This window comes from Poecilia mexicana, unplaced genomic scaffold (genome assembly GCF_051168715.1).
Source record: "Poecilia mexicana isolate PSO_F unplaced genomic scaffold, ASM5116871v1 scaffold_7, whole genome shotgun sequence".
In the NCBI taxonomy this organism is placed as follows: domain Eukaryota; kingdom Metazoa; phylum Chordata; class Actinopteri; order Cyprinodontiformes; family Poeciliidae; genus Poecilia; species Poecilia mexicana.
The window spans coordinates 13448508-13460253 of NW_028263376.1; the positions used below are offsets into that span (position 1 = coordinate 13448508).

The 11746-nt window shown below is 40.5% G+C and overlaps 2 protein-coding genes across 2 annotated transcripts; one reads left to right on the forward strand and one right to left on the reverse strand.

The window, feature by feature from the left end:
• Positions 1-303: 303 nt before the first annotated feature.
• fam217ba (family with sequence similarity 217 member Ba) lies at positions 304-7142 on the reverse strand. The gene is made up of 4 exons (XM_014991399.2): positions 4864-7142; positions 4676-4772; positions 3577-3641; positions 304-3461 (listed from the first exon to the last, which is right to left on the reverse strand). The coding sequence occupies exons 1-4, from the start codon at positions 4980-4982 to the stop codon at positions 2018-2020; spliced, it is 1725 nt and encodes a 574-aa protein (XP_014846885.2). The 5' UTR covers positions 4983-7142; the 3' UTR covers positions 304-2017.
• A 224-nt stretch (positions 7143-7366) lies between these two features.
• On the forward strand, positions 7367-9159 carry ppp1r3da (protein phosphatase 1, regulatory subunit 3Da). The gene is made up of 2 exons (XM_014991422.2): positions 7367-7617; positions 7911-9159. The coding sequence occupies exons 1-2, from the start codon at positions 7544-7546 to the stop codon at positions 8863-8865; spliced, it is 1029 nt and encodes a 342-aa protein (XP_014846908.2). The 5' UTR covers positions 7367-7543; the 3' UTR covers positions 8866-9159.
• The last annotated feature ends 2587 nt before the right edge of the window (positions 9160-11746 follow it).

Below are 11746 nucleotides of genomic sequence, written 5' to 3' on the forward strand. Positions count from 1 at the left end.
TTTCAACCAATTTTGAACGTGCAACAAGCAGGTTGATTTAACGAGACGGGAACAGACCGTCATGTCTTGTTTTTGCAAATAAAATCTGAAATGTGCATTTGTGTTCAATCCCCCTTTACTCTGATGCCCTACATAAAATCCAGAGCAACTCATTTTCTTAAGAATCTACCTGGGTCAAAATATAAACACAGCTACAACAGAATGGTTTAATCCACATGTGTTAGAGAAACCCAGTCCAACCCCGACTTTTGCAGTTCCCTGTATGCTGGTCTGTGCCAATTTGACAAACAACCGAATGACAAGTTTTCTTGTGTCCAAAACATTTATTTCTATGCCTTACAAATACTCGCGTCCAACACTGAGAAAAATACCACAATCTTTCAACGTAGTGTATAGTCTACACATGAACAATATTTGTCTGTCCCGGCCCCTTCACTATGGCTTTGACATTTTACATAAATATATACTTAGTGAGTGCAGTCATAGTACGTCACATCTACATTAATTTTAGTGCTTTGAACATTTAAATCAAACTATAAAACAGACAAAGCGCTGTAATATTAACATTGCTCTACAGACATTAAGTATGTAGTGGAATGTGGAGGTGATTTGTCCACCATCACCCAGTTTACAGCCCAGCGGCCATGATGTGTCAAAGCTCCATTCAAATCATTGGGATGACTGCAGAGGCCAGAGAAATTACATTCAGCTCTTCTACAAAACAATCCCTCTTTTTTTCTTTATTCTTTTTTTTTTTTTTTAGTTAGTCACAATGTAAACATGTAGATGACAAAAAATAAATAAATAAAAGTCGACCACAACGACGTCTCATAAATATAGCTATGGTATAGAAATTCTGGAAAAATACGCATTTACATTCGTAGCAAACAATCCACCGCCTTCAGTGACGAGACGACCTCAGCTCTATGCAAAATACATCAAGTTAACGTAAACTACAATTCAAGCTTTTCGACAGTGCAAAGCCCTTGTAACAAAAGAAAACAAACAAAAAAAACCTAAGAGTGGTGAACAAAACAGTACATCTCAAAGAAGTCACAAGATGATCCAGTGCGTATCTTTTTGCTGAAGAGACGCTTAAACGTTTCAAACACGAGTCACAAAAGAATTATAATTAAAAAAAAAAAACAATGACATAAAACAAAAATACATTCAAACATCAAAAGCTGCTTGAGTATTTTATGAAATGCTATGACTTGTACTAAATATATTTATGCATTATGTATGCTTGTATCTGTTTTCATTTATCCTATCTCTATTTTAACATTAGTAGAGAACGGAGGGATGACAGTGCAGTGCATTAAAATTCAGAGCTGTCTCTATGTTGATACTGAACCAGATGTTTAAGCAGAGCTCAGCTTTACGCTTTTAATTCTACATTTTTTTTAAACAAATGCCAAAAATACAGATGCCTCTCAATAAAATTAGAATATCGCTGGAGAGTTTATTTATTTCAGTAGTTTTATACGCGTGATGATGAGAGATTGTGGCTTACAACTCATGAAAACTCAAAATTCAGTTTCTCACATGATCTGAATATTAGCTAAGGAAATTATTTCTAAATAGACGCCCATGGACGACACAATCATGGGTAAGCCCACCGACTGGACAATTGTCCAGCAGAAAGTCCACCAGAAGGACCGCCTTCTGGGTAAAACGCAAAAGGAAAATTATGTGGAAGGACAGAACACCATTTGAAAATGTATGCAATCTGTCATTAATCTTTATAAAATAAGTTTTACTTTCTAAATTTGTGAAATAAATATTTTTTTGAGGATATTAAAATTTATTAGGACACACCTGTATGCCTACTATTATCTACTAGTTGATGAATGACAGACCATGTCTACGGTTTAAAGGCTGTGTGCATCCTGCTGTATAAGGGTTAGAGCATGTTAGTTTTACACAGATTTTACACAAAGCAAGCATAGGTTTAGGATTTTTTTTTTTTTTACCAAGTAACCACTATCTAAAGCAATATACTTCAGGCCTATAGGGGTTACTTAGCAACAAAGTGCACATTTTTTGTTTTGCCATTTTGTTTAGGAATGCTGTGGCTGCTAGGTGGAGCTTTGGAGAGACTCGCAGGGTCTTTAGCAGCTCTTTTCGTGGCAGTTTTAGAGGCCTGACTTCCCGCCTCGGCCCTCTGACAGTCCCTCTCGTCTCTCTTGGAAGTGATGAGCTCTCTCTTGCTTCCAGGATGTCCCCGTTTCTCGGCGGCCGCGCCTTTGACCCCACTGGGCTCCTTCTTCACATCTGTCTCGGAGTTGGCTCTGACGCGGCTTTTCCTCACCTGCCCTCTGCCCTTTTGGTTAGTGCCGGCTTCCTGGGGTTGTTTCCGGGCGTTGCCCGCAGCCTGCATGTGCTTGAGATGACTCCTCCCAGCTGAGGGGCTAACTGGTGTTCGGGCCCCTGCCCCTCCGCCTTGTGCTCCAGGGCTCCTACCTTCAGAGGAGGCGGCTCGGGTCTCGCTGCTGCTCCGCTTCGCCGCCGCTCCTGGGCGCGCCCTGCGCTCAAGCAATGGGCTGAGCCGCGAGTGGCGCTGGTAGGCGTAGGCAGAGCAGCTTCCGTTGCAGAGAGGGTAGCGCATGTGACAGTGCGGACACACTGGAAAGCGGGAGAGCTGTTGCTGGGCTGAGGCAGGCGACGGCGGGTTGTTAACAGGTGTGAAAGGGAAGGCTCGCGAGCCGTGCCGCAGCCCTTTGGGGGAGTTGAGTCGGGAAGATGGAGCGGTGTGAGGTCTGGCCGAGAGCGCGGCCGTGGAAGAAGGGAAGCTCTGCGGTCTTGTGCGACCCCCAGGGGGGCGGCTGCTCTCTGCTTGCACCGTTTGGATTTGAAGCCACTCCAGCTGCAGCAGTCTCTCTAGGTACTTCTCTAAGGGCCCCACAGGCTTGGGTCGGGGGGCGCCACGACCCTCTGTGTGAAGAAACACCGCCAGCTGTCTCAGGCTCCAGCAGTTGAAGGGAGGAGGCAGGAAATCAGAGTATGTGTACGCGGGTTTCTCACTCTCTTCTTCGTCCCCCGCCATCCCATGGGGTCCTGGAATATCAGGGAGGAAGTCGTTAGTGTTAATGATCTCTGCCCGCAGGTTGAGGTGGGGCGGGGTGCACGGGGTGCACGGCGAGGGCAAAACGGGCAGCCGCTCAGAGTCTGACAGATCGCTAGCGCTGTCAGAGTCGTCCTCCTTGTTGTTGTAGTGCTGCTGCAGTGCTTCTGGGGTCGGAGCTGGGGAATGCATTAGCGGGTGGGATGACGACATCCGTAGCCCTGATATTGGAGAAATAGGCAGAGAGAGCGCTCGACGATTTTTTCCCATCCCCTGGCGATTCGGGAGGAGCTCGGTGCCGCACGGCGACAGCCGCTGATTTTCTCGTTTCTCCTCTTTCCTGTGTGCAGATGACTGCTTGCGAAGTTGAGGCCTAAACTCAACTTCTGCTTCAGGGCTGAGAAGAGACAGATGGATTTAGAGAGTGGGGGAGAAGTAGTTGGAGGATTTAGGGATTTAATGTACCTGAAGGAAAGCACTTAGAAATAATACACACCACTTTTAGCTCTTACCTCGAGAGTTTGCTTGCATTTTGAGACGCACCTGACTTCATCCTGCCACCTTTAGACTGAGCACTCTGCAGAAAGGTAATTACAATGCAAAATCATTCTCAGTGCAATAAAGTAAAAAGGCCAAGCTCCAAATAACTCAAAGTACTGTTCAATCCATTATCAGAAAATTAAAAGAGTACCAATCAATTCCAAACATACAAAGACAGGGTTGTCCACCTACACTAGACAAGGAGAGCACTAATCAAACAAGCAGAAAGATTTGCATGGAGGAGAAAAAAAGATCTGCTGCTCAGGTTGGAGAATTTGTAGACACGTGAACAATTATGTGTGCACTCTAAAAATAGTGATTGTTGATACAAAACCACAAAAAGTTGTGTATTCAGTTTATCACAAGCCATGTCGGAAACTCATCAAACACGTGGAACAAGCAATTCCCAAACATACAGTCTGAGCCACAATTAAATGTTTAAGGTCAAAGGTTATTCATGTAAATAAATAAATAATCTGTGGTAGAACTTTCCACTGAACCGGACTGATTTTTAATTATATTACAAGACTCACCAGATCTATCAATCCCTAGATGTGCAAAACTAGTAGAGTGTGGATAATCTTACTTTTGCTTCACATGCAAGTGTGAAGTGGAAGTTCACTCTTATGTTTATAACATAACACCCCCCCTAAACCTACATTTAAGTTTTCTGATTGTAAAATGAGAAAACATGAATTGGTTCAAGCAGTGCAGCTACACTATGCACTACTCAGCCGGTGTGAGTTTGTTGACTGCAGAAGGATGTCGTTCATGCTGAAGGGATACCACCTGTGCCTGGCCTCACACAGGCTTCTTGAATGAGAGCCCTGTGACCTGACTTAATACAACCAACTCAGCAAAGCCAGAAGGAAAACCTTAGATGGGTGTCAAACAGGTGCTAAGATAATCAGTTCTAATTGTACAACACATCTTACCCAGTGCTGTGCTGAATGAAAGGTGAAACTTTTGGACAGTCTATTCTGGCCCATTACTACTGGGTAGTAGTAACAGTAGTAACCTGTGGTATTAACACCTATTGCATACTAATTAGTCACGGTGCCAGTCACATACCCTCTGTAGGGCTGCTGTGTCCTTATCCTTATCTGGTCCCGGGAGACCATTTTTCATTTGGCTCATTGCTTTCGTGGTCTTGTTACATTTCTTTGAGCTATGAAACAGAAAATAGCATCAGGCATGTCTTTGAAAACAATACAATCCAAAGCATAGCGTTCAGTCCCATCAGCGTAGCAAATGCCTACCTGGTAAGTGACCCGCTATTTTCGGTATTCTTAACTCGTATCTTCTCCTTGGAAACGACGCGCTTCAGTGTTGTGGAAGCCGTGCGCTCCTGCATGATGGGGCCCATGTTGCACCACATGGGACGCTGCGTCTGGAGTCCAGCACGGATCTTGTCTTGCACGGTAGCTAAAGAAGCCAGCCGACATCTCTAATCAGACAGTCTAGTCTGAGAATACGGCTAAAATCACCCATTTTCTCCGAGGTGCTGCAATGCATCATGTGAAGACACCAGCCTCTCCTCTTCTGCTGCAGGTTTAACACACGAACTACTGTTTTGGTCGTCGACGCTACGTCGCTGCTCAAACGCAATTCCGCTTTTTTTCTAATTGTAATTAACCTGTGACAAGAAAAGGCATATCTAATTCTACTGTCATCCTTTTCATCATTACGAATGCAACAAAGCAAAAGCAGCGCAGACGCTTTGTTTCCCTGTGAGATAGGTTTGTTTACCTGCTGCTGACTGGCTCGCTGCCTGTGCCGAAGTGAGCCGCCGGAGTGCATTATGGGACTTGAAGTGCAAGCGTCAGTAATCGAGATTTAAACCCACCAAAGGCGCTGTTTAAAAGTGTCTACTTATCACTTTAAAACACTTGAGATGCAACAAATCTTATTTTGAGGCCCCAAAATAGATGCAGGAAGTGAAAAGCAAGACACACTTTTGGCAATCAGCTTTGAATTACTCAATCACCCAGGCAACATCAGTGGGCGCGTTTCTGAACAGTCAGCCGGCGAATCACTCGGCTAGAAGAAAGAACGGGACGGTTTGGGCGGAGGTTTCTCTAAAGTGAAGGTCAGGTAAGGATCTGTCTGAAGGATCTTGGTTGATAGCATCATTAATAGCTGACAGGATAAATGTGCAGCAGTAACATAAACTAAACTACTATGTTTCACCTGCTTGTTGATACACACACATCAAATTAATTTTCTATTGATTAATTATTGTCTTGTTATGCAAAAAACAAAACAAAACAAAAACTGCTATGTTTATTACAGTCAAGTGGTAGAAGTGGACATTTGCCAGTCATTTGAGAAGAGTATGGCTTCCAACACTATCTGGCAAAGCTCTGGTGACAGATGGAGAAACTTCTGCCGCAAATAGGACACACACCAAATCAGTATTATGGTGGTGGCGGTAGGAGGTCGTCCTGTAATCGGTGGGGTTTGGCCCCTTTGCCATCCATCTCCATCGTTGTGTCCTTGTTGTGTCCTTAAAGACCTGCCTTGTCCGCTGGTGGTAGTCAGAGGCCCAAGCAGCACTGGTGCTTCTGTGGCTACCATGTAGCATACCTCCATCGGCATTTGAACGTATGGGTAAGTTATTTAATGTAGTGTGAAATGCATTGGAGTCCTCTGGATTTTATAAGATGTTTTGCAAGTATTTGCCAGTTAGTAGGAAATTCATTGCAGGGTCTAGGTCCTTGCTGGTTCATGCTTTTTTTTTTTTTTTTTCATCTCTCTTCCCAGTGTAAGTTTCGATATTCAGCTGTCTCAGAAGCTGGTCTGAAGGAGACATCATGACGGCCTGATCAACCAATGGGAACTGTACAGGAAGGAAATTGGATTCTATTTTTTTCTACTGCATTCTTCAGGAGAGAGTAACAAGCTACTGGAATTTTGCAAATTAAACTGTCTCCAGGATCTGTTTTATACATTACACTTTAAGTATGCAATTTATTTGAATGAGAACACAAAATTTTGCTAATAAAGAGTGCTTTTAATTACATATATTTTTAAATTAGTTAAGTAATTCACTTAAGAGATACAATAACATATATTAATGTTACTTCCAAGCAAATGGCATTCCAAAGTCATGAAAATGTTCATATTTTTAAGATTTAGGAAATGACCCATGTGCGATGAAAGGGTGCTATGACAAACCTGTAAGGTGCATATTGTGAATTCCTGCTCATGAAACAATATCTACTGTTCATAAAACAAACAAACAAACAAAACAAAAAAAAAACAAGACACTTTCTTTATGTGCCATAAAAAAAGGGTTTCTGGCACAATATTGCAGCTAATTTGGTGCCAGATGAATGGCACCAAATTAGCTTGTTTTTTTTCTGTATAGGCAGGACTTGCTTACGTTTCTCTGGTGGAGCCCTTAAAAGGAGATGCTTAAAAGCATGTATATCTTCATAACTGAGAGATACATAAATGAAGACATAAGTCTATGCAGTTATATTTGTACATGCACACATGTATAATTTCATTCCCACATACATCATCTACATATAAATATATATATATATGTTATTCGAAGCTAGAATCATGTTCTGCAGTTCCAATCCTACCCATTTTGAGTGCATACTTGAAAGGAAAAGCAGTTATAATATAATGTAATTGTTCAATGTCTTAAAAAAAAATAATTACCTTGTAAACATTAAAATCAAGGAGTTTATGATTCGTTTGAAATTTTCCCAAGCCACGCCCACCTTGGCGCCGTTTTCCATGCCAGCTGACAAATGGTGCGCACCCAAAGAGTTCCTCCTAACAGCGCTCTTGTTAGCCGATCTCCATCGACTTTACGCTGGGTTCATGGGAACTGTTAGTGTTCATAAGTCTGGGTTCATGCTTGAAATCATTCTTGCAGTCTTAACGACGTAGCGCGACCCGAAATTCTGCCACACATTGCTTTATATGGAGGATCGAGCAATAAGCTACAGTGTTTCAGCAGCCTGCATGCAACACGCTTCGTATCTGTGTATGTTGAGGTGAGGTCAAAGTTTGCTTGTTTGATGCACGTTTGCTTATTTGATATAATTAAGGGCATTTTCAGTATTGCTGCAGCTGTTCAGACAGACTGTGCAGTCGGGCACGTACTACCAGCATACACGCCCACTCGAAGTTTCTGGCAGTACAGTTTCATGAAAAAGCTGTGCATGTTCTTTCTTAAAAAAAAGTTTAATTTCGATCCTAAACACTTTGCTTAGAGCAGATTTATAAACTTAATGTGACATTCTAGGTGATTGTGCTTCGAAGCTAATTTTAATGTGTATTTATATAGGTCAGAAGGGCCAGCAGACAACATGGAAAGAGGGTGGTTCCTTGGACATGAGAGGATACACCCCCCTAAATCTCAACAGCCATTGTCTAGCTGTAGCGGTGTGTCTAGGCCCTTCTTGACTGTAAATGTGAACGAAATGCTTCGAGCTGACAAGCCCAACACCATCAGGAAGCCTGTCCCAATCCGTCCGCCAAGTCCCAGAGTTACTCGGCCAAAAGGACAAGACTCCCACAGCTTCCTCACCTGCGAGCCTACGCCGAAGCCCATCATCCGACAACGGTCACGCTCTCTGCCTTCTGCCACCCAGAACAAAAAGAAACAGAGCAGAGGTGTTGGCGTGAGGTTTGTCGACTCTCTTGGGCTGGACCTGGAAGACGTTAGGGTGTTTAAATCAGGCGAGGACCCATTTGTGCCACAACATGTTACCTTCCGACTCTTGATGGGTGCCGAGATGACAGATGGAAAGCATCTTGAGATTAACTTGCCATACTTAAAGCCGGTTTTTGCCCAACAGCCCGGTGACCAGCCAGAGTTCCTGCAGCGTCTCCACGAACAGAAAGTGTGTCTGGAGAGGGTCTTGTGCTTCGAACTGGGCATTATCGGAATCACTCAAGTCCTAAACTTAGACTTTGAGAAAGAAGTTGAAGTTCGGTATTCGTTTACAGAGTGGAAAAGTTCTGCGGAAACCAAGGCTTCCTGGGTCTCCACTGTCACCAAAACCTGCGATGGAGAAGGAGGAAGAGGGGAGGAATTTAGTTGTGATACATTTCGTTTCCACCTACCAGTCCCTCCCTCCCTTCGACCAGGAGCACAGCTGGAGTTTGCTATCCAATACAAAGTTTGTGGGGCTGAATATTGGGACAACAACAATGGAAAGAATTATAAATTAGTCTGCCAAAACTACAAGCTAGCAGTGCCTAAAGAATGTGAAGACAGCATGGTGCATTTCATTTAGGATGCAGACTACATGGGTAAAAAAATGCAATGTGAGCACTTTAAATCTAGTAGCAATACATATTGAGAATATCTACAGAGGATATGTTGCTTAAGCACTGCTAGCAAAATTATGCTAAGCAACAGAATCTACGAGCACTTTTATAGATAGAAGAGATCGAGCACTAAGGCATTTGTAGTTTTAAAAATTGCACGAAATAAATAATATGTATTTAAACACACTCCACACAGGGACATTTTAAAAGGGGAGGCCACACTGCTAGATATCTATTGGAATAAATGATTTCATGCAAAATTTGTTGCCCATTATTCTCTCGGTATACATTTTTACTTGGATCCCATTAAATACGATGTCCAGAGCATTTTCCAAATAAAAACAATTTTTAAAAAATTGCAGGTGTTTTATTTAGAGATGCAACAATCATCCTTTTCCTGGTCAATGCAGTTTTCTAACAGATCTAACCTGCAAATTCCAATTTTGGATCAATTTTGATTTTTTGTTGTTGTTCTAAGCACAAAAAAAGTTACGGATGAAAGAGAAAAAAAATGTGCTTTAAGTTTTCTGATTCATTGAAGTGTCAAAACATTTGTCTGTACACTTTATCTGTTTAATGAAATTCTAATCAGTGCAATAATGAGTTTGTTGTCAGTAAATTAAACTAAACACCAATCAGAGATAATCAAAGGAAAATTCTGACAGAACGCAATGTCTTTGTGATTGATCGGTCCATCTGTAGTTGTATTCAATCCCAGTATTTCTGATTTCTAGTAATGAAATGTGCATTTCATTTTAATATAGCTATGCCAAAAAATTTAGATTAATAAGATCAGTATTATAAGGGTTGGTTTTTTTTCCCAATACTTTCTTTTCATGTTTTCTGATTAAACATGCTGTCAGTGTTTGGTTTGGAAAATATTATTCAATCAAAGATGATTTATGATGTATTCCTAAATGTATCCCCTAAAAACTGACACTCAGTGTAAGAGGAAGAATGAATTTTGCATGGACACCTGGATTGGATGTTGGATATCATGAGTGACACTTTTATAAATACATTAAAAACCTATAAAAGAGAATTCTGCTTTGAAGTTATTAGATCAAAACTAACCACTTAGTTGGCCCTTTTTCTTAATTAGAAGAATCAACTCCTTAATAATAATGATGATGATGCAAGTGTCATGACTATATATATATATATATATATATATTTATATATACACACACTGCTCAAAAAAATAAAGGGAACACTCAAATAACACATCCTAGATCTGAATGAATGAAATATTCTCATTGAATACTTTGTTCTGTACAAAGTTGAATGTGCTGACAACAAAATCACACAAAAATCATCAATGGAAATCAAATTTATTAACCAATGGAGGCCTGGATTTGGAGCCACACACAAAATTAAAGTGAAATGTTCCCTTTACAATTACATGAAAAAAATATTTTATGTATTTTTACTTTCACTCTTTTACTGTTATTCAAAAATAAATGTATTTGCTGGGTATCTGAAGTGAAATAAGGTAAGATATTCGAGGCACATTTTATGTTCTTTTATTGTAATCAATATAAATTGTTTATCTTTGTCAAAATGTCGCTCTTATTTATACTAAAAATTATATTTACATTATAATTAAAAACTTTATCAAAATTAATTGAACGGATTTTTTAGTATTAATTTTTAACCTCCCCCTCACAATGTGGTGACCTTGTAGACTTACATGCCCCTCACAATATGGCGAACGTATAGCTGTGGTATTTGAACCTCTACATAATTCTACTTTTCTATGTTAACGACACTAGCGTACCAGATATCCCTCTTTACCATACACAAAAATATCATACCATGTCTATGGTCCTAACTCTCACATCACGAATCATAAAAACCCTAAACAAAAAAATTATACCTACATTTTATGTGCCTGAACAAAAATCTATAATTATTGTTGAACATCTTTTAAGAATATGTGAATTTGTGCACATACACTCTAAAGCAAAGTCAATGTTGATAAGAGTCGGAGTGTTGGAAGTAATGGTGATAAGATATCACTTTAAGTCTACTTAGTTGGTAAAACATAACCACACATTTTACGTGTCTAGCAATGTGGTAGTTACCATACCGCATTGGTTCCTACCTTCCAGTCTTGAAATCCGAGTGATTACAAAAATAGATTTACCTCCTCCATTTGACGAAACCAACGTCAGCTTTGTCTCCATTTGCCTGACTCGCGCGTGCGAGATTGACTTAGGTTTCGCGGGTCTCCTGATAGCCGTTTGAACTAAAAATAACGGTCAAAAATATACTTCTTTCTTATTTTGTGTGGGTGGTTTTTACGATACGGTAAGTAGCTCACAATTAACACTGTGTAATGCTTATTTTATCGACGTATTTTCACCCGTTCAGTTCCATTATGATTGTTGAGTATTAATTGTTATCTAACCCAAAAGGTGAAGGTACTGCTATCAGAAGTTGTCGATAAGCTAGCAAAGTAGGTTTCGGAGATTTTAACTTGGCTCTGTGTTTTTATATACGCTTATTTTAGGCTGATTTATTCTAGGTGAATGATGGAACATACGAAGAGTAAGTAAGCTTACTTTGTTAGTGTTTACACATATTGTTTTTAATGTCATTAGCAGATTTTTAACAGTCCCGAAGATATACTCCGAGACAGCAGTATCCTCTATTTTGTACACACAAATATATATATATATAAGCCATTGCATAGCAATAGATTCTTCTCTATGTTAAGTATATTTATAAATAAGTTAGTCATACATGTGCTCAAATATTGTGTATAAATACATTTATTATTTGTATATTGCTTTAGAATGTATTCCACCTCATTTCCATTTCATTCTTGAGCCAGTATTATCACAG